Below are 23,455 nucleotides of genomic sequence, written 5' to 3'. Positions count from 1 at the left end.
CGTGGACATGCTCTCACATCCGAGGCCGGCCCGAGGGAGCAGAGATTAGACGATAAGAAAATAAGATTCCGTTACATGCGGTGCATTACAGGCCCACTGCCAGCAGGTGGCAGATTCATCCAACATTTTCTTCATTCACGTGACATGATAATAACAAATCCTAAACTCTGGAATCGTCGCCACCCGATTCAAACATCTATGTAAGAATGCTGGATTTGAGGGCTTGTCAATGGCAGATGTGGCAAAGACTAAAAATGTATGTATGAGAAGAAACTACTATTGAAAACTACACTTTGTATTTCCCACCTTGAATGAAATGATCCGTCTTCAGTGACATTTCCATCACGGCCGGGACCAGAACATTTTGTGTTGACGAAGCTCGCACAACAGAGATGCATTAATAAATATCACATGTGAACAGTATTACTTTTATTGAATGGTATGTAAATGAATGAATAACATTCATACATAAACAAATAGCCAAAAAAATAACACTGGGAACACTTTCTGATAAAAATTAAAAATAAAAGTCAATGCAACGACATAATTTAACATACAGTGGTAGAGTGGCAATAGAGCACCTTTCAACCCTTGGACTTCATGTTTTTTTTTTTTAACTGTGAGTCACAGGTGATGAATGCATTTTCTGACGTGGTCAAAAGAAAGACTAAACCGTGTAAAACAAAACCACTCAGAGTGGCATCCCCTCTCTCAGCCATGTTTTGAATTAGGACTAGTTGAGGTTTTGTCGTCTCCAACAATTTCTGGGGAAAAACAAAATGGATCCACTGTGAGTCAAAGTTAAAATCAAGAGGACATGAAAAGAGTGAATGGAGGCACCGTATATATAGGCCTGGGTAATGGGTTTAAATATGGTCTTTAAAAAGTTGTCATATTGTTCATATCCATTTTCTTTTTCCCCACACAAACAATCTTTGACACCATCTCTTTATTTTTTCTAAAGCTTTTTTTCCCCCCAAAACAAAGGCTGACTCCTTAAAGTAAGTTGGTGGTAACCGTCTCATCCGATACTGGAATTGGAGCCTTGGTGGCCTTTCCCTCTAATTATTATTATTAATCTAATTAGTTATAACTCTAGGTAAATAAAATATGAGACGGCACCCTTTATGACCCGATACAACCTCAACGCATCATACGTCTCTCCGCTCACTGTGTACATTTAATGTACACACATTCTATGCAATGCCATGTACACAAGCACATTCCACAAACACATTCCTAACAATAAATGCTTGACACAAAATGGAAGTAACACACTGACCGTAACAAACATTAAATGACTGCATGTTTTGTTTTTCATAGAAAAGGGATATATTGTTTTTTGTATTGCTTTGGCCTGTTCTGTAAGCAGCCTGCTCTTTTTGCCCTTCTCTGGTCCACAAGATGCAGAAGCACCAGGAAGCCACCGGACCGGACCGGACCGGACCGCCGAGACGCACGCCGGCAAGGGGGGAAGCTGGGAGGCCTCAGACCGATGTCCCAAACAATGTCTGTTTGTCCACCAGTTGCCCCACGCATGTGTCCCCTTCCCTTAGGCTCCTTCAGAACGCGTCCTTATGCGTGGTGAAGTCTGTGTCCTCTGGGTCCCATCTGCCTGGGGACAGGCACTCTTCACTGTTGAAGTCCTGAGGGTTTACCCCAATGTCCAGGACCTGGGGGTTAGTGCGAGACTCAGCGAGTCTGGAGGAGCAGAGGGGGCAAAAAAAAAAAGACATTTTATTAGCTTCTGCAATGACAAAAATCGGAGTAGTGATCACTGTTATTTATAATGCGACCCATTATATTCAAAAAGTTTGTGAGCGTAAGTGCAGTGTGTGCGCTCAGTACGGACTTACAAAACGCAGTGGCATCCATTTATTATGAAGAATCCAATTAAGCAGAAAAAGTCAAAACAAAACCACGTATGGCAGTGACCTCGCGCCCTAATACGACCCAACATGCAAAGTGCCGTGTCGGACCAACACGTGAACACATGACGCTTTCATTCATCCGGTCATCTCTCATGTGCAAAGCCGATGGATGTGAGGCGGAGACACACAAAGACACTCGTGATGAGGACACACCGGACCATCAGGTTGTGTGGTCCTATGAAGCTCGGGGATGACAGTGAGGAGTTTAATGTTTTTTTTATTTTTTTATTTCCTTTCCTTGTCGATGGTATGTGGCCTCAAAAAGAAAGAGTGAAAACTAGATGAGTCTAAAATCGGATACTCGGACGGATGACAGTTGACTATGGGGAGAATGAGGTGGAAGTCACTGGATCCAGTGAATGACGTCGTTACCTGAGTAGGATTCAAAGCTATCCAGACTGCGGCTGGGGGGGTGGAGGGGGGGGGGGGGGTGCAAAGGAAACATCACAAGTCAGGCAACAATTGAACTATGCTGAACAGCCTGACAATAAAGGGAGGGAAGTACATTTATGTGGCCGCGGGGGGATTTAGTGCCAAGATTTTAACATAGACATTAACATTGGGCATTAAGCACAATTAGAAAACCGCCCCCTGATAGCCTCACATCTCTGCCAGATAGATGATATAAGCACAAGCAAACCGGCCTTTTCCTCACTATGATCAACAGGTTTTAACGGCATGCGTCCAGCAGAGGGCAGCGCAGTCCCTCAAACAGCCAAACCCTCTCAACCATGAACCATCTGCAGCCCATTGCCAAAAGTCAAGTGGACAAAAGAGAATTTAAAATTGGTTTTTGTGTTGCCCATAACTTTTCTCCCCCAACATCACCAGTGCAATCAGGCTCTCATGGTGGACACAGATGTCCACAAGGACGTCGGGCCTCCCCTCCTTCAAGGACGTGTCTGCGTCTGTGCTGGGAGCATCCTCGTTAGCAGCAGAGTGGGAGATTAACGGGTCAGGGTGTAATTACACTGCGTGCAGACAAATAATCATCTGATAACGCGCCTGAAATGGCCTCTTGGAGCCTGATTACAGACTTTGAAGACCGCCCTCCCTTTCACTAAACGAAAACGGCAGATTAAGAAGCCCACTGTCCAATTAGCAGCCCAGATGAAAAGGCAGGGCCGAAGTAAACAAAGACAGAGTTTAAAGAATTCAAATGATCTGGCCCCGCCTCCTGCTCGAGTAGCTCCACTGGTGCTTTTTATTTAACTGTGACACTCAAAAGGAGTACAGCACGGCAGAAGAAGTCACTTCCCTGTGGGTTTGTGATATAAATACGGTGCAGTGCGTCCCTGCGCTGCACTCATTTGTAACCACTGGCTTTTGTAGCTCACATGAGGCTGACCTGCCTGGGCCGGAGACGGAGGCTGACAGCGTGACTCAGGGTGGGTGTTGCTCACCTACGTCAGTCGCTTGTAAACTCAGCGCCCCCCCACTCCCCCCCCCCCCCCCCGCCCGTGGGAGAGGCTGCGTTTTTCCACTAGAGCGGCGCAAACCGCAGCTGGTTATTTTCCTGTTGGGTCGTTGCAGAGAGTTTAAGGGGGAGAAACGCACGACAATCCACAGCGGTTCTCACCTTGAGAAAGCCTCGTCCAGACCGTCCTCCAGCTCCTGCCACACACACAACACACACACACACACACACAGCCATTAGATGAAGACAACGGTCACGTCTCAAGAGATGGTCGGTGAGAGTGGGCGTGTGCAGGAAATGTTAAATCGTTAACGGTACAACCACTCATGGTGCGAGGAGGTTTATTTAGGCTCCCTGCAGCCCACACCCTCTCCAGCTATGTGACGGGTTCATAAGGCCGGCTCTGTTCAATAGGCCATTGTGCGGCTCTGCGACTTGAATACCACAGGTAGTACAAGAGTACACCACCAGGCCCTATGGCTAATTAATCATCTCCTCGCATCCCATCGAGCCCGAGCGGCTCAGACTCTTGTCTTACCCATACAGTATTGTTGTTCTCGGTTGCGTGATTATGCACCATAAAGAGGTCCGACTCCGTCTGCTTCGTTGCCGAGTGGACCAGCGCCGCGTTGGCTCCCTCAGCCAAATCCAGAAGCCTTCCCGTGGCTACTTCTGCAACATAAAAACACGTTGGATAGATTTAGGGGCAGATAGAGTAGGATTTTCCTGAAAACGAGTTCAAGACTCTGTCCTCTGAGAATACTTTTCCCATCTAACCGTGTCTGGGACGTTTCTAAGAACCGATAGGAAGCTTTGAAAAGAGACAGTGGTCAAAAAAAAAAAACATAAATAGAAAGGTAAAAAGCATAAAATAAGGACTCCTCTAAATCCACATGTGTGCACTTCAGGTGTCGGGAAACCAAATGGATTCTGCCTGCACCCACTCGATAGCATCCTGTAGTTCTCACACTTCCATGCAGCGTTCACACATCGCTATGAGTCCAGGTAACTTTTTCTTATTAAGCCTCTAATGTATCCCACCGACGCAGCAATCTGTAGATTGTCACGCATGATGAGTGAGGATGGAGTGAACTAAACCCCCCCGCCTAACCACGGCGACACCACTGATCTGTAATGGGATTGGCTCCTAATGGCCTTTCCTGATGATTAATGTCTGCCAATAATGCGCAAATTTGTGTCTCGTCTAAATACTTATGTTTATCCCTAGAGAACATTGAAAGTTCTTCTATGCTGAAACCATTTCCTTAAAGAATATTCTCGGCCTGTTTCAAAAAGCCGCCCCAATTACGCCAATTTGCTTTGGGGGGGGGAAAAAGAAAATACAGCACGCTAGCGGCCAGATGAGCGGGATTCATTCGGCCCCAGAAACAGAGTCGTTCTGTTGCCAGAATCTCAGTTGACCGTTTTCACCAAGGATCATCCTTAAAAGCCGTGTCGGCCATTAAATGCTACATGTTCAAATTAAGTGTCAGAACGGATTTAGAGAGATCTCTCTCTGGTTGGGTACTGGGGGGGGGGAGGGTTGGTACAAAGCTGATGCTTTCAGAGTTTCCTCCAAAAAAAATTGAAATGAAAAAAAGGGCTTCAGTCTCAAACAGAAACGTCTAGCTGCAAATGGATCAGAGTGCAGCTGATGTTCACAGTGTGACAGGAAAAAGGCGCGCTGGGCACAGACTAACAAAGAGTACTGAGCATGGTGAGGGATACGCGTACAGGCATAATGCCACTGGCGACGAGAGGCTCCTCGTCTCATTGCGTCCTGGCTGTGGACAATACGCCGCGCTAATAATGCCTAAAGGTGGTTTGGCTCACTGGAAGTCGACAGCATGTTCAGAGGCCGTGACCCACGTCCCCGAGTCCTGGAATCCTAGGAAATGTGATTGAACAATAGTGGGTGGGGGGGGGTTTGCTCTTTGTACGAACAGGACTGGAATTGTGCTTCCAGAAAGAGCCCGAGTGTTTGTCCATAGACGGCACTTTCATAACACAAAACATCAAAATAGTCACGGTCATCACACACCGTCGCCTAATAGGCTCATCTGCAAGAGAGACAAATAGTGGGTGGTCAGCCTGTCTGTGAGCCAACCTTTGACAAGCGGCTGAATACTCATCCCCGGCCGTCACCCCTGAGGCTACGATGTCTGTGAGACAGAGGAGGAGGGGGGGAGGGGGGGGGGACGTGATGGTGGGTGACATGACTCACCTCCTGCTTTCAGGCTGCCCAGGCTGGCCGAGCTGTCCGACTGAGAGCTGCTGGCTCCTTCTCCGTCTGAACCAGACTTCGCTCGCTTCTCTTTCTCTGTGGGGGGAGTGAAAGAAGGGGGGGCGGGGGGGGGGGGGGGGGGGGGGTCAACTGTGATTCAGGAGCTTGCGGAGCCATGGGGTGACGCGCATATAATGAGCGGAACAAATCAGCAGATTAGTTACTATAAAAAAACAAGATTGAAGCGCAAATACTTCATTCAGCAGTTAATACAGTTGCTGCTGCATTTGAATGGTGGGCCTGACATCTGGGTCACATGGATAACGGGTTTTGCTCCCTCCACACCTTCTCACCTGCAGAGAGGAAGCTTTTCCACACGGTGCAGATCACCGCGGGAAACCAACAACAGCTAAAAGAATCCGCTGCTCGCTTGGGCTCGGTCGGTAAGTTAAGAAATGAAACAAGGCCCTATAAAAATATTTTGAATGTTGTAATTAAGTTACGTCCTCTCACTGCGGAGCCTCCCTCATCACTCATTGTGAGGCACATAATTGCCATCAGAGGTTGATTCATTACTTCCAATTATACTCACGCTATACTCGGCTCAGACACAATCATCACTGTTGTGCCGCTGTGCTTTTCTCCTTCACAATAAAGCGCAACGTTGTGAGGACATGGCAGTTCGTCTTGTTCCAGTGCAACAGTCATCCTCAAATGTTACTGAAAGGCAACTTCTGACGGAGAAGAGATACGAGCGATTCACCAAGTTAAACCTAATCGAAAAGAAACCTCACCCCGAGATGTGATGTCCTGCTTTAAACACTTCTAAAGCGGCGTCACTGCCCAGAATGTGACGGTTAAGCAAACTCTCAGAAAAAGTGTGAACTCCAAGACGATGAGTCACTGGAACTCTGTCCATTTCTGTTTAACAACACTAACTGCAAGGAGGTTTCATGATCATCCCATATTATATCCCATTTCCCATGAGCCCAGGTAGCTTAGCGATGACGGTGGTACAAATCCTCCCCATGGGCAACTTTATGAAGATCTGCAAGTTCAAAGCCAGCTGTAGTGTTTGCAGGGAAGGAAGACCTGGGAACGGGAGCGGTGATTTGCGGAGGAATGTGGGTCAGGAATGTGTGGTGGGCTGTGCAGAGCCACTGCGGATGGTGGAGGAGAGTTTGCAGGAAGCAGAAGCAGCACACTAGACATACAGTGGACCCCCCCCCCCCCCCCGCGCTCTCTGCGGGGCCCCAACCCCCAGGGACTCGTAACTTTTAACGTTAGTGAAAGACTCAAAAAGGATTAGTTTTCTGCGCTTTCTCCCATCTCCCTTTGTTCTTCGCAGCTACATAAGAGCACCAACACTTTCTTTAAAATATATATCAACTTTCCCTCCATAACCTCCGACTACCTCGGCACCATTACTCCATCAGCGACACCACCCGAGAAGAACTAGCTCGGCAAATTAAACAGCTTATGGAGAATGAGGTGAAAGAGTGAGGAGGCAGCCAATTTGATATTCACATTAAAAGCTAAGAACATCCAAGCGGCAAAAGGAGCCTGTATCCTTGATGTTGGAGGGGGGGGGGGGCATGGCATGAATAAAAAAAAAATGTAAAAAAAGAGGCAGCCAGATATTTTCATATACAGTGTGTGTGTGTGTTTCTCTGGGCTGAACAAATAAGCCTGCCTCGATAAATGTCTCTCACACCGAATCCGTCAGGGGCTTCAGCTCCCACTGGCGCACAATCATTTTCCATTCTCTCTTACAGTCGCCACCCCAACCCTCCTCCCCGCCCCGCCTTTCATGCCCTTGTGCCCCTTCTCCTCATCCTCCATCCCCCACTTCTTCTCCTCCTCTTTCAGCCGTCTCCCTTCCATATCATATGCAGAAGCAAGTGCCGCGATGCGAGGAAGGAAAAGAGGGAAAAGAAAATAACTTCACAGGGTGGGGTGGGGTGGGGTCGGGGGGGGGGGGTCAAGCTGCCAGGTGCAAAACAAGACAGCAACAAAAGGATAATTATTCAAATTCAAGCAGGGACTACAAGGAGAAGATTGTAGGGGGGGGGGCTGTGGGGGGCAGAAACCAACACTATGTGGCAAGAACCGCTCATTTACTCTGGAGTCATACGTGCAGTAAATTACATGCATACAAGCCGCTGACGCCTGATTGCCTGCTGCGTGCGTGCGTTAACCCTCCTCCCCCCACCCCCCCGACCCTGTGTCCCTAACCTGATGAGTCTTTAACCGTGATTGAGTTGTCTGTAATAAAGAGGGTTCACTAAACAAACAAAAAAAGGCCTCTCTGATTTATAGCTGATGATTTAACTGGTTCAATCGATCAATAAGGACATTCCTCTAGTGTATGAGTGTGTGTGTGTGTGTGTGCGTGAGGAGGACATCAGTCACTGGCCATGACCAGGAAGATGCCAAACAAACGCATTTCACAAAACCTCAGCATTGTATACAGGGCCATCGAGAGGGAAGACAAAGGGTGCAGTAGATGGATAGGATAACACCACGGGGGGGGGGGGGGGGGCAGGGGGGGTCGCAAGCGGCTCGTCGTGGGCGACCATGCGTACCTTCCTTGGCGGCCTGCCAGAATTCAAACGCCACTCTGAACGCCTGCGCCACTGTCAGGGTGACCGCCTGGGCCTGTTGGGGGAAGAGGGGAGAAAAGAATGGAGTGACACTGGCACAAAAACCGTGATTAAAACAACAGGAAGTGACAGAAGGGGCTCCTTCAGAAACGCCGTGACGAGGTGTTTGTGTAACGGGGAGGATACGTGGCCTTTTGGCCAGGACTAAATTAGTGAGGGGAAGGAAAAGGAAGGGAGTGGCTGGAAACCTCCGGGGGATGGAGAGAATGCCAGAGAGGGGGCGACGGCCTCCCCGCCCTGAACGTTCTCGCTCCTCGTCTTTCTCCTTCACTTTATTACTTGGACATTTGCATACATACTGTATCTGCGCTTTCCACAGCCAAATGGAATACCTGTGTGCTGCGCCATGAGGAACATTTATTTCACTCACTACGTGAATGTAAAAGGAATAGATCTAGATTTTGGCCACATTAGTTGAAAATATGAAAAACACTTTATGTCCACGTGAAGCCAAGTTTAGCAGCGATAGAATTACTTCCACAAAAAGTGAAATCTAATAACAAGTTGACGTTTTAATGAAGGCTATGTATGCAGGAATATTTCCTGGCCAGGCCGGAAACTCTCTGAATGAACAATAACGAGCCATAATGACTTTCATTTGCAGATTTACTTTGACGCCACATCGTGCCCACTTACAGGACGTGAAACTCGAGTCACTGCAGGGCTTTGCAGCACGCGCTTGCGCGTCCTCGTTTACGTACCATTTTCCTCTTGGTGCAGAGGAAGGCGTGACACTCCAGGGTCTCGTTGTGCTGGCTCTGGACGATGTAGGCAAACACTTTGTCGTGCATCTTGTCCGCTGTGCAATAGGATATTCTGGAGAAAAAAAAAATAAGGAAAAAAAGAATGAAACACAAGTAAACGCGGCTTAGAAACATCACAGATCGAGCAACGTTATCGGCTCTACGCTGTTGAGCTACACCAGCAATCAGAACAAAATTCCAGTCCAATTTTTCTAAACTGCTACAGAAAAGAACCCAAAAAAAACAAATCCCTTCTGTTCTCAAAGCCGGCGGCAGCGCTGACCAGCCCCGCTGTGTGCAGGTACAAAGCTCATCGATGGATCTGAACACGTGTGCTGTCTGCTTTCTGCCTCCTTCCAACAAGTTATTCCATCACACCCCCTCTGCGTCCACACAGGCACACGGCCTTAAATCACTAAGGTGGTTCCTCCATGTGAGGAAGGCATCAGTGATGCTTGTTCGTCTCAGGTGCAGACTGGAGATTGGAATCAGGCCGTAATGCTCCTTGAATGCCTTTTCTCTACTATCTGCTCATCCTGTTATTTCCCCCGGTACCAAAGGGACGGGTGAGCCGAGCCAGACCCAAAGCGATGGGAGGAAGGTGGTAATGAATGTCTGCCATCTGTTCTTAATCTTAAACCGCACAAGCGGGAGAGCCACACACTTCACTAACGACTTAGGAATAGAAGTTGCGGTTATAATAGATGAATAAAAAAAAAATTCAAAAGTGGAGGAAATAGTTTGGAGAGGTTCATGAATCGCAGGACAAGATTTACGGGCAAATGTTTAGCAGGGAGCGCGTCGGGGAAATAAGGTGTCCCGGCTAATCCATTTATGTCATTGGCCATCCATCTTCTGAGCAGATTGCTCAGGGAGAAGATCTCCAGCAAGATGCGAGAGAGACAACCTGCTGCTCCATGTCTCCACAGCTGGACCCGGCTCACGGAGTCTTTTCCTCATATTCTCCAGCTGGAAGAACCCATTAATATGTTTCAGTGTAAATCAATGAAGTGAGGCGAAAAATCCAGGTGCGTAGCTGTGGCTGCAGCAGCGGCGGCGGCGGCGGCGACGGGCGTGACAAACAGTCCTCGGAGGCCATTAGGGTACTTTCGGTACTTTCTGCCTCAGAGGCATAACTCACTCAAATCTGAGAAACAATCATCAGGTTTTCAAGCTTTCCTCAGAATGAACTAATTCAGTGAAAATGGTCTGCACATTCATGCGTAACGGGTAAACGGGAAATGTAAATGTATAATTCGGCATTGGTGCTAACTCACTGTGGGACCATTGTCAGATGTCGATTAATCAATGGACTAAAAATCTATCAGCAGTTTAACAATTATCTAATAATCCAAGTTGAAAATGCCAAATATTCTTGGTCTCCTGCCATTTGAAAAATAGGAAGTAGCAGTTTAACTCAACAACTATTAAAAGTAAAATCCATCAATTGGATCTATGAGGGGCTATCAGAGCTATCCTGTATGCCTGAGAAATTAACTCCTTCCTGATTGTTCAAAGACGCACAACCAGGAACCCAAATTACTCTACATAAGCCTATTCATGTTTGGGGAGATGATGTAAAGTCCCATTTCTCCTTCATACGAAGACTCATGAATGTGGAACTTTAGAAAAAAACATAAGCTCTGGGCCAGTGGAGGTTATGCAGCTTTAAACGTGCAGGCAAGTGAGAAGTGTAGGCGTTTACTAGGGAGAACGTGTGTGTGTGTGTGTAGGTGTGTAGGTGTGTGAGTCAATATCAGACATACAGCTGTTCTAGTGCTCCCAAGTGAGTTAAGATTGATGAGACCCACTGTTGATCGTGAAGAGGCCTCAATAAAAGCGCACACACACACACACACACACACACACGATTGATTGGAGCAAATAACAACTTTATTGTGGATGATGAGGACAAGCTTAGGATGAGGAACATGTTTGTGGATGTGTGAAGACCGACCTGTAGATGGAGATGTTTTCCATCAGCTGGTTGGAGGCACTGTCGTAAAGGATGATTCCTCGGGGGGAGACCGTTAATGTGACTTTCTGGAGCTTCTTTCCGCTGGCTTTGGCCTGGAAGAAAGAGGAGAGGGAGAAAGGAAACGTGGAGGCCACAGAGGAAAGAGGCTTTGTGAGTGAGATAAAGGAAAACAGTATAGCAAAGTGTCAACCTTGTATTTATTTAACTGTGTGTGAATGAGAAAGACACATCCCATCCGGAGGAAATCGTTTACAGCTACGGCTTATGCTTAACTTCCCACCAAGTGCACCCGCTACGTAATATGTATGCAAGTCTACGACATGGTTCATGATCCCGTTCATGATAAGATCCTTTTTACAGGGACACCAAGGGCAGCCAACAGACCCAATCGGAGGCTCTGCGTACATCGGCCGTGTCTCAAGGCCCACCGCTCTGCCGCCGCTAACTTCATTGTCCGCCGAGCTGCCGGCTCCAATAACATTAAGCCCGTTCCACCGTGATGAAGCTGGCCGAGGAACAGTGTCCAGACTAATGGCGTCGCCCTCTAAACGTCAGCCCGGGGGCCTCGGGGCCAGAGAGATGGCAGCCACCACGTGACTTTTCACCAAGGTGCCATTCAGGTCGTCTCTCACCGTGGCCACGATCCTCTTGACGGCGGCCGCAGACAGCTCCTCTCCCTTGGGCTGCTCAACCATCGTGACCCCCAGGTACTTGAGCTGGAACACCATGCCCTCCAGGAGGGTCTCCCTGGTGTCCGTCCAGTTCTCCGGAAGCTCTGCGGAACGAGAGAGACGACCAAATGTCAAAAAATAAATTAGATATCAACTATAACCTGAGTCTGTTATGGTTTGTAATGCGTTACTTCTGGTTCCCACCTTTGATTTGATCTGGCAACAGACTTCAAACACTTCAATCTAGCAGCAAACTAAAACTCTATAATCCAAATGAGCAGAAGTCTTTGAGGACTCTGGACATAAGTACACGACACTTGTGTGATGCGGCTGAATCACAATTAAAGTATTGACAGGAATTATTGTAAAGCAGGGAAGGAGTGTTTAGGTGAAGAGTTGCGCTATAATGACTGACCATACTGTGCTGTAATTTAAAAATTCAAAGGCTTGTCCCACACAGTGGTTCCAAAGCTTTAGGCGGGGGACCCGGTTAGCTGAAGGGACGCAAGTGCTTGTGTGCAATTAAAGTTACAACAATTACAGACTTCAATCACCACATAAGATGAAGGGGCCGACGGCATTTAGAACAAAGACATTTTCTCTCGACAAATACAGGCTCAAGATATATATCGATATACAAAGGGTGCCTCGTGACTGTCTGACAGAACCCTGCCGGCAAAGCCATTCATAAAAGATGATCGCCTCCAGCGTACGAGACGATGACACTGATTCAGGACTCAATATTGTACATTTTGCCTTTGGAAGGAATCTCTGCGGCTGTGGTTTTTCAGTTCTTTTATCAGAGGAAACTGCTCTGCAAGCTGCTGGAGGCGACGCGCTTCTCGTTGTGTTCTACCAGTAGAAAGAAAGCCGGGGGAAGCCCAGCCACACAGTCCGAGAAGTGAGAGAGAAGAAGAAGAAGAAGAAGAAGATCAACTTGTGTGAACCTGCCTTCAACACGACACGTCAACAGGGGCTGCGGTTCTGCTGACTCTCCACAACAGGAACTCGGCAAGACGGCGGGATTCAAATCGCTGAGGATTTATGAAATGTTCACACAACGAAAAGCCTCTCGAGTATTCAGCCACTCGCTCGGACAATAAAAAAGGGCCGACTACTTCTCACCCAGCTCATAAAAGGTTTACAGACCTGCCGCTGTGACGTGTGTGTGTGTGTGTGTAAATAGGGAAGTGTTGGGGGGGGGGGGTCCATTTGTCTTCTCTGAGAAAACACATTGGACATGGTCTGGTCCAGCATCTTCAGGGTAATCAGAGTAGAATCCTCTCCTCTGTGGTTGTCTCCCTGAGGAGCTATAGTTTGGCTTTGTTTCATGCATACACTTGTACCCAAGTTGCTGGAAGAAGCAGAAAACTGGCTAAAAATGTATGTGATGGTCATTTTTTATGCAAAGAAGAGTCTTAATATTTACTGGTTTTCTTAGTCTTACGTTATAGGAAGAATTAGAATAGACTGGTGTTTAAACTTATTGGAAAAATCAAACAAGACCTTTAAATAAGTAAACTTGATCACTGAGAAATTATGGATAATTATATAAAATCGATAAACCAATAAAAAAAAAAAGTTTATGAACTTACCAGAAGTTAGTGAGTCAAATGTTTTATATTAATTCATGTATAATCTGAGCACTATTAATTGGCTTGGGAGGCTATGTCGTTGAGGGAACCACTTGGGAAACCATGGAAAAGGTTAACCTATAATATTGCTTTCCTTCGCCAGCCAAACCAAGCCACCCGGGAGTGGTTCTGGAGACTCATAATATAGTCTAAATGCAGCTCTATCCAAACCCATACTTAAGTAATGGGCGAGTCTGCAGTGAACACCCGCTCTAAAAAGGTCACTGTCTTTGAGCTCCTGAGTGGGGGGGGGAACACATCTGATCCCGTGGTTACATTAGATAAGTAGCCCCCCCCCTCGCTGTAACATAACCTGCTGTGTGGAATCATCAGCTTCTACTGGCCACCTAAATCAACTTACCGAGCAGCGAGAGTCCATTATGAGGGGGAGCCACTTAGGACCCAACATGATGGGGTACCATTCGGGCTCCAACGCAGCTAATCTAACCGAGCCTGAAGAGTCTTCAGAGGATCGTGTCAAGGACACGTAAGAAAGTGCATCGAAAACGAGCAATCCGAGGCTTAGCGGAGATAGCAGAAGCAAGCCTGTGTACTTCCACTGTCCAAACTATCACTTGTAGGGGGCCGAGGCAGGGGGGGTAGGGGGGGGGCGTCTCTGGGGAAGACCAGCAGTTAACCCCCGACTGCAGAGTCTCAGGAATCGCCCTTCCTGAGAGGTCCTGAGGAAGCCAATGTAGGTCCAGACAACGCAAACAAAGGGATATATTTATCCTGCCTAACGTACACAAGAGGAGATTACTCCTACACCCCACCCAAATAACAAAACAAAAAAGTTAGTGGGAAATTAAACAGTTAAATCTGTTAAAGATCTAAAACGAAGCTATTTCCGGTGCAAATGCCCAGAGTGCTAATGTATGGAAGATAATAATCCATTGTCGCCCCCCCCCCCCCCCCCTGAGGTTGAAGTTGTAAACCTAGGGGAAACACTGTAATCCATTTTCACATTGGTCACGTTTGCATTCACACAACTCCACCCCCCACCCCCCCACGGCAGCTCTCTGCATCTGCGTCGGTGAATAAAGCAAACTTCAAAAGACTCCCGCGGCCCGGTAAGAGAGCCGGGCTTGTGGAAGGGGTTTGTTTATCCAATAAATCGCTAAAATATTAAGTAAGCAACTAATGAGGCGGCGCGGTTCTTTCCGGCTCGCTCAAGTCTTCACGGGGCCACGTGTTCGTCATCAATATCCACCACGCTACATCAGAGATATAAGTAAGTAAGTAGAAGTATGAGATGGATGGAGACTGAACGGGAAGAAAACTACTATCTGCCGGTTGACTGCAGAGTGATGGGGGATTGAAAAAAATAAAAATAAATCACCACTCCAGGCATCTGTCAACCTTGGATTAAGTCCCAGATGACACAAATCTTACCAGGGGAACACTGGTCTAAATAAAATAGTTTATTACATAAAAGCCCCAGAGACTAAACTCGAACAAATGTCTTTTTTTGGGCTTTAGTACCGGGGGGAAAAAAAAAAATATGATCAATATTCATGAACACATAAGCTATCAACAGAGAACGTCTGAACGCATGCAGACCAGTTTAATACACCAACAGAAGACTTCAAACGTAGCACTTAAGAGCCATGTCACCAAAACGCAGGCAGCTCATCACCGCTGTGGGGCTCAACCTGTGAGCAGAAATCCTTTGAATGAACTACGTGGCCTCCTTCATCAAACTGCTGTGGAAGACCACGCCTGGTAAAAGTATCTGCCTCTTCCTTTAAAATTCAATCATTCGAGTCTGTGCAGATGTTCCATAAAGTTTTAATGAAGCTAAAAGCTACAAAGGGTGTCGCGCCCTTTTGATTGCAACGACAGATCTGGAAAGGCACAGAGGTCTCGGGAATCAAAAAGGAGATTTGAGGGATGAGCCTGTGCGGCGCCGGTGGAAAGGTCGTCGGCTGTTTTGGTCGAAGACGACACAAGAGGAGATGAAGCGGTTTGGGGTGACGGAGAGGATTTGCCATTGCTCTCCCGGTCAACAGCACGCGACGGCGACTAATGAGGCCATGCCTCTGCTTCAAGAAGCAAACGGACACACATTTGGGGGAGGGGGGGGTAAAAGCTGCAGGGGGTACACAAATGAGGGGAAAAGGCCAACTTAAAAAGGAAAGTAGAAATAGGAAATGAGGTGATAGTGGAGAGAATATATAGCAATATTGCTGTATATAAAAAAATATCACCACGGAAACATCCTGACAACCTTGATCTATCCGACTAGATTGCTTCTGGGCAATATTAAGGACATTTTCTCTGCTCAAAAACGCTAAAAAAAAAAAAAAACGCTTCTGCCGCTGAAACCAGCCCACTCCTCCCTGCTCTCAGTGAGCAGCTGATGCGAGTGTGACTCCAGACCCACGCAGTGATTAACTTTCACGCAGGATCTATAGACATCAATCAACACGTGATAGCAGATGATGTCAGCGAGGCTGTGATCACAGCTACATGAGTAAGCCACATATTCATAAAGGTCTCATTTTCAGATTCTAGGGAACGGGGGGGGGGGGGGGGCGGGGACTAGCAGCATGGTCCCAGCTCGGTTTAACTAACAGACACAAATAAAGACCTATGGAGGTTAACAGTCAAAGCCCTCTCTGCACCACGGCTCGGGCAGCGGGCCCCCCACGAGTCGAGCCTGCTGCATCAACAATCCCCCCCTTTGTGGAGGTCTGAAAGGAGCCTCTGAGCATGGAGAGCTCTTTGTGCCGTTGTTGCATTGTCGTCAGTGAGGCGAGTGAATCCCGGCGCACATTCGCGATCGCCCCGCTGCCCACCTGCATACTTTCCCCTAGTTTGACTTATGAATCAGCTGTGGGGCTTCAGTTATCCCAAAACACGAGCCCCTCCTCCCCAATGTCAAAATAACAGGGCGTCAACCCTTGCTGTGGTTGGAGATGTGAGTCACTATGGAATGTTGGGGGAAAGGTGTGTACAGCGGCTGAGCCTGACGTGGTCCTCTCAGAGGATCCGTGTTTAATGAAGAACAGAGGGGGAACATCATCTGTGCTCCAGAGACTCGAGATCTCAAACAAACTTGGTAAACAAAAGTAGCGTCTAAAATATCACTAGTTCCCAGTATGATATTATTCACCAAAGCTGAATGTGCTCATCTAAGGCCTCAGATGAACGATGGGTCAGTAATGACCCATCTTATCTCACAGAATGACATGAGCAAAAAGATTGAGAAAAAAAAAAAAAACCTATTGCAGCATTATTAGATCGTAATCAGGACACTTTGTGCTAATTTAGAAACTGCAGACTCAGATGAGGAAAAGACGCCTGCAGGGAGACACAGAGACGCAGTACAAAGCTGGTTAGGAGAGAGCCATGGACAACCTATAACTAGGGCCCTAAAAAGTTTAGTCCTACATTTCCTCTGCAGACTTTGTTCCGTGGCGGAGTCTCGTGTAACCGCTGTGTGCCAACCAGGCTGCTGTGGTCAGTGCGGGTCTGAGATGTGCACTGTCATCACCATTATGGTAAGAAGGCTAAGATGGAGCCTTGTTGAGAGGGAGCGAGGCCGTGTGTGCGAGTCAAAGTGAGAAAGTGGGTGTAGGCATGGGGAGATTGCCACGGGTCCGTCCAAAAGGCTGATCCCGTTCCATTATTCCACCTTCTTTGTGTCAGCTGCTTTACATAACCTCGGAGCACCGGGGTCAGAGCCTTTCTGCGTGAGATACACAAAAAAAGCGATCGATACAGGCGAGCACTGAGACATAAAACCACGGGCCGGTTCGCTCAAGGAGAAATCAATACAAAGTAAGTAAGATGAAGATGAAGCGAGGATCCGTTATGCCCAGCCGCCTGTGACCTCTTTTCTCCCCGACCTTGGGCACCTCTGTCATACACCAGCAGGCCCATGATATTCTTAAATATCCATGTTGTTAAAGGACTCCCAATAGCACAAGCTAGCGATTTGTATTTTGACAACCAGCCAAAACTCCAGTTGGGTGATGGAAAGGATTTGCAGTGGATGGCAGTCGTGGGTTTAAGTCTCCCAACATTGCCACACGTGTCTTTCGGTATTGGCTAAATCCACGGATAGAGGGAAAGTGAGGAGAGGGAGAGGGAATCGAGTTGTCCTGCCAGTCAGGGATTACAGCTGATGCCCAGCTGAGGCCAGAATGTACTCGCAACAGGAGGCAGGGTTACGAAACTGATCCTGAAAAGCACTGAATGCACAGGCACGCTCACCCGCAGGAGCAGTTGGTTGCAGAGCATGTTCTGGTGGCAAATAAACATCCAGATGGGCTGGCATGCTTCCAGTCCATGCAAATTAGTCCCATATACGTGGATTAAAGCATTAGCTCTGTACCTCTGCTGTGTTCCTGCTTGCATGTCGTTTTGTGCAACATTATCAAACCACCGCTTGCTCAATACCTGCATTTGGTCGGGCAGATGCACGTTTTTGGTTTTCTTCGGGTAGACGGGCGTAGCCGCAAGCTCCTCCTCCATCAAGAGCGGGTTTTAGTGGCCACACGGTCCAAAACGGAGAGGACTCGCTAGGACTGCTACACTAAATGAGCACAAAGAATTCAGTATAAAACTAAGTAAAGCAGTCACTTGCCTGGACAGTTTGATTCTTCACATGTTAACCGGCTGAGGAGTACAGCGCTTGTAGAACCGGTTTGACATGCGGGTCCACAGATTTACGAGATTGGGCTCCTGGGAATTTTGGAGATGTGCAAATCACCGCCAAGATTTTTTCCATGTGCTTCTTGGTTTCAACTTTGTAAAAAAGTATTTAGGCAGCGGTGGCACACACACACACAGGTGGAGGGGGAGAAAGATGGTAATGTCTTGAGTCATGAGCGGTAATGGAATCCTCTATTCATAAAAATAACAACCCTCCCCAAGGGATTTCATCCTCAGGCTGAGGTTAGGGCGTGTCTTGTCCGAGGTTGTGAAATCTTGCAAAACCTCACAGGACACAAGTGGAGTGTTTGGAAGCCTTGGAGCTTTAAAAAAAAAAAAAAGAGCAAGTCTTACCTGAATTACATCGCTCCACCAGTGTTGGGGGAGAAGAAGTTTCACAAGCCACTTTCGTTCACATACACCCGAAAGAGCACCAAAAACTTCCACAGCTAGACTAACGGATCGGACTGGCCATGCGTAAACTGTGGCCTCAAGGCTGTCTGGGTAGTTGCAGGGGTGAGGCGCCTATTTTGTTCATCTCCTTTCCTCCTGTTTTTTGGTGGGTAGGTAAGCTGCCTGTATATTCTTTGGTTGATTTGGGGAATAGGTAAACTAGAGTATTCATGAAGACTTGAAGAGTTGTTTATGGTTTTGTGCCTGGCTGATCATGAACCATATTGCTACCACAAGTGATCTAAACTAATAATTAAAAATTGTGGACCGTATGGCGGCAGTATTGGTCCTTATTTTGGCTACGGTTTCCATTTGAAAAAAGGATTAAAACCCAAATGGATTTGGAATTGCTGGGGACACTGAATTACCAACAACGGAACATTTGCAGACTCAGATAGCTTTCTAAGTATACTTAATTGGAATTTGAGGGATTTGTTCTTTCGGGCGATAAAGCTGAAGAACTGAACTAGCACACTGACCATATGTCTACACATATGGCTGAAGGGGATCACATCAATGATTTCTTCACAGGAAGGCGAAGTGGCGAGCCACTGACTAGCCCTCTGGCTTCACAGAGTGCTATCATCTTTTAAAGTTGTCCCAAATGTGAAAAAGTGGGTCAAATAAAATATTAAATTTAATGTGTATTTCCTTGAATAAGAAAACAAAAAGTTGTTTGGCAAAGTTGGTTTTCTAATTGGCGGGCCATGAATGTGTATTATTAATTATAGTTCGTCTTTTGGAGCAATCTGTGCACTCATGACTGAAAGAAAGAGGGTTTCCTCTAAAATAACAACACTCGGGAATAGATGTGCATTGCGCTCATCACAGGATAATGAATGCAACATAGCCCAGCAAATAAGAGATGAAAATAGATTGCACAAATTAGTCATACTGCAATTTACCGCCCAACTTAACCCAGTTAACTGGTGTGTTGTGATAACAATTTTGATGTTTAAAAGGATTTTTTTTTCCCCTGCTTGATCAGCTGAAACAAGAGAATGGCAAACAATCAATTTTCCTGCAGGATTTGAAAAAGGTCCGCTAGGAGGAACAGTGACATGGCATTATCGTGCAGTCCCGTCCACACGTGACTCCACACACACACACACGCACACACGGAAGCTTACAGATACAGATGATCCCAAACCGGGGCATAAATCAGAGGGGGCTTTACAACTCCATAAAGGAATACTGCAGCAAGCAATCTACATTAGGGCCCTACAGGGCCCTTTTAGGCGGTAGAGCACAAGTCACTAGTCAGAAGTGCAGTGGGAAATAAACAATACATAAATTAATTAAAACAAATGAAAAGATACTACTAAGAAGCTCCTTCGGAAAAAAAAATCTAATGCATGGGCGGACTGACATCGTCAAATGTAGCTGCCACAATATTGATAACCCAACAGGAGACAGGGGACGTGGGAGGGAACCGTCTCACTTCAAGGCAGACAGGGATTTTCTGCCTCCTACACGTTTCAAGCAGAGTGGAAACAAGCCTACATGACCTAAAAATATGGTTACATATAGGGGAATTATTCAGATGTAGCAGAGAGAGCAGCACACGGTATCATTTTTCTGCAGCTCAGCAAACTGCCAGAGAGACAGTAGGAAATGAGGAAATGACATAGCGGACACATTCTTGCCTGTGCAGACTCAGGAACAAGACAACAAAAAACTCTAAGACAAGGGACTAAAGTTTGCCTACTTTGAATTTTGACGTGCAGTGATATGAACAGATTACAACCCATCCAATCCAACACTGACTGCGGGAGAACAGGAATGCAATGCAGAGAGATGCCAAAAAGAAGCCTATAGTGGAGGAAAGGAAAGACAACCTATGTTTTCTTAAATTGATGACCCTGACAAAATCTACATACCGCCAAAGCCAGAAGTCACACAATAAGAGAGGAATGAATACGATTTGTACTGTATTTGGATTAGTCTCATACATAAAACACTGAACACTACAAGATGAAACAAAAAAGAGTTTGTTTGTGACTCTGCAGTTCACAGGTGCCAACTGTCACACAGCTAAGCGTGTGATCATCTCAGCAGATTGAAAAAAAAAAGAAGAATGAAAAAGAAAAAGAGGAAGATGGACAGTACACAGACAAAACAGGAAGCTCAAATGAATAAACAATGTGGGTGAAGAAATGATACGACGAATATCCCGCCGGCTTTCAGTCACGCGACCTGAATCTGACCGTATGTTTAAGCAGCAGATATTGGATGTAGAGGCATGGCACAGCTCACCCGCAACAGGGAATTGATTGCCCGTGATTGGGCCATGCAGATTGTGCACTCTTTCCTGTTTTGACCCCCCCCCACACACACACACACACACACACACCAGAGAGGACCAAAACAAAGCATTGATTGCACAGTGCACGTGTAACATCTTGCTGCCAACTGCTCTATTGTCTATGAAAAAAAAGAAGGGAGGGGGGGGGGGTAGTGTAACACAAACACGCAGCTCGGCCTGCATGTGACAGCCTTGCTTTTGACAGCCAGTGGATCGAGCGCCGGCTGATGAGTGTACACATCATCACGATCATTAAAAACGTTATTGCTTAGCTTTGCACTATGATCGAGGCTCCCCTCTAACATGTTATTTAGTCCCTGCCACCACTCCTTGTGCAGCCTCTTGTATTTTTTTTTTCAACACAGTATATCGCCTAGCAACAGTGCGTTGCTAGGATTGCAACGTTACAGCCTTTGCAGGGAAGACGAGCACTCTCCTTTTTGGGCATTTACAATCCTTCACTTTTTCAACAAGTCGCTCTACAGAGCACGTTAAAAGTATTTTGAGCCCTTATTATGAAGCCCCCCCCCCCCCCAGTGAGACGGTCCCCCGCGGAGTGACGTGGCAGAGGTTTTCAAACTTTTACCACGGCACTGCCCGCTTTTTAGTGCGAGTAAAAGGACAGAAAAAAACAAATACGAGACCCGTCGGAGGTGCGCAGTTGGAGCTGAACATGTTAAAAAATAAACAGAAAAAATAAAAACGGAGCCGTCAACAGGAGTCAGTTTACGGGCTGCGTGGCGCTGCTGTCAGTTTAGGTGTCAAGTTGAAAAACCATAACAAACCAATTTATGAGAGGAATAAAAAAAAAATACTAGCTCGCTCGCGAAAGTATTCTTGCTTCGACCCGAGCCATACCGACAGATACCCCGGGACCAAGAAACCCGGGGGGGGGGGGCGGGGGTAAAGTGCCGTTAAGTCAACAAACAGGTTGTAACCCCCCCAACCCCCTCCTCTCTCCCTTCTCTCTCCTACCGAAGGCTAGCTTGGCTTGGTTTGGTTTAGCCAAGATAGCTTCTAAATTTAGCCCCAATTAGTACCGGCTAACGCCCCGGTGGTAACGTCGTATCGAACCGAGTACTCACTTTTATGTCTGCTCGCGGTCCACGACTGTTTGGCGATACTCGGGCTCCGTATAATTGCCCTTCCGGCGGATTTCAAAGCGTCCATATCGCGATCCAAAAAGTGAGGGCGAAGAGCCCGACGAGGCTGGTTTCGAGTGTGGAAACACTTCTCCTGCTTCTTTTTTTTTTTTTATAAAACAGCCCGCTCACGTTCAAACTTTTTTTTCGGCTGTTTTTTTTTTTTCCTCTCCCCTCCTGCGCGGATAGCTTTCAGTCGATGGTGGATTATCATGTTCGTCCCCCTGGGCGGCGTTTTGTATGTAAATTAACCGGATAACGTGCGTGACGCCCGGTTGCAGAGTCACGCGAGCGAGTGAGTGAGTGAGGTGGCGTTGGTTGCCGCAGCTCGCACCCCGCGCGGGCGGTGTTATCGTTCCCGTTAAAAAAAAAAAAACACGGTGCCGCGTCACTCCCACAACCGGCGTGGGGTTGGCAGCTGTGGGTTGTAGGGGTGGGTTTAAAGCGCTAATGTTTAATTCAGCCACATGGCGAGTGTCAGCGGGAAAATGCCGTGATAAAAAAAGGGTTAAAGGGTGTTAACACGTCAGCTCAGGTTGCTTCACCTTTTTAGGTTGCTATAGCAGCTGAATGTAATGCGTTATTATTATTATTATTATAATCAGTAATGATTTTGTTACGATGTCACTCTCAACAACCATTTGTATTGTATGCAAGACGCTCTCGTATGATTAAATAATCACTATATATAAATATATCATTTCCTGGGTCCCTCAGAGTGCTCTGACAGCACATGAGACAATAGCTGCATTGGGAGGAGATGCTGTGAGGGTCCTTTCTTGGAAAAGACACACTGTCATTTTCTTTCCAAAATGAAAGCCAAGGAGTCCCCGCTGGGCATGTGGAGGAAAGGGGGGTTCCTGATAAAAGAAACATGAGGTCAGGGAGACTGAGACCTGTGGACGAAGATGCTCCATTTCACATTTCTCAGTCTTGAAGCGGAAACCCCGCGAGACATCCAGGAGCAATTCATGTCCAATCGATCTTTTCTTTTGAATGATTTAAAACCCACGCTGAATGGCCATAAGAACCAAACACGGTCTACTAACATCGGTTCTGAAGGTGGAAATTTGACAGAAATCAAAATGACCCTTTGTGACCTTTTATAGCCCCACTTTCTCCAGAGCTTTTGATTCAGTAATTGTAGTCTTATGTATTGATAATGTGATAACATCTGAATTTATATAATAGTTAATAATAATATAGCTGATGATAATAATCGTTATTATTGCCTTTAGACGACCATCCAAAATCTTCTTGTATTGGGTACATTGTTAACACATTCAAAATGACACAAAGCTTCCATCATCACGTCCTGAATGAGTCTTGCAGTTCAAGATTCGTAAGAAATGACAAACTCGGATACAAGAGTGCAACAGTCGAGCACCTCCCCCAAGGACGAATCAGTAAAAACATCAGCTCAGCCAGCAATTACACATAGCATTGAGTTTATTCTGCATCGGAACAACGCCTCATCAGCGTAGCAGCGTGAGCGAAGCCACCTTCTCTGCACTCCTGCAGGTGCATTCCTTTCAAATCACTGCTTCTTTGTTAGCTGCTGCAGCCGTGCCTCACTGGGAGGCTGGAGACAGAGCGTAGCCTCCTGCTGTTTGTGAAGCACGCAAGACAAACCCT

At 46.8% G+C, this 23,455-nt stretch overlaps 1 protein-coding gene across 4 annotated transcripts; it reads right to left on the bottom strand.

Annotated features, from left to right (window-relative positions):
* Positions 1–414: 414 nt before the first annotated feature.
* ldlrap1b (low density lipoprotein receptor adaptor protein 1b) lies at positions 415–22,161 on the bottom strand. Of its 4 annotated transcripts, none has more exons than XM_037487060.2 (10): positions 21,764–22,161; positions 11,589–11,731; positions 10,936–11,048; positions 8,937–9,051; positions 8,158–8,230; positions 5,573–5,668; positions 3,887–4,020; positions 3,511–3,545; positions 2,304–2,335; positions 415–1,701 (listed from the first exon to the last, which is right to left on the bottom strand). In XM_037487060.2, the coding sequence occupies exons 1-10, from the start codon at positions 21,846–21,848 to the stop codon at positions 1,655–1,657; spliced, it is 873 nt and encodes a 290-aa protein (XP_037342957.1). In that variant the 5' UTR covers positions 21,849–22,161; the 3' UTR covers positions 415–1,654. The 4 variants fall into 4 exon arrangements, with proteins under 4 accessions (XP_037342957.1, XP_037342958.1, XP_037342955.1 ...); XM_037487061.2 differs by having other exon boundaries at positions 3,926–4,020; XM_037487058.2 differs by lacking the exon at positions 2,304–2,335.
* Positions 22,162–23,455: the final 1,294 nt, after the last annotated feature.

This window comes from Pungitius pungitius, chromosome 14 (assembly GCF_949316345.1).
Source record: "Pungitius pungitius chromosome 14, fPunPun2.1, whole genome shotgun sequence".
Classification (NCBI taxonomy): domain Eukaryota; kingdom Metazoa; phylum Chordata; class Actinopteri; order Perciformes; family Gasterosteidae; genus Pungitius; species Pungitius pungitius.
This window is presented reverse-complemented; position numbering and strand designations above follow the sequence as displayed.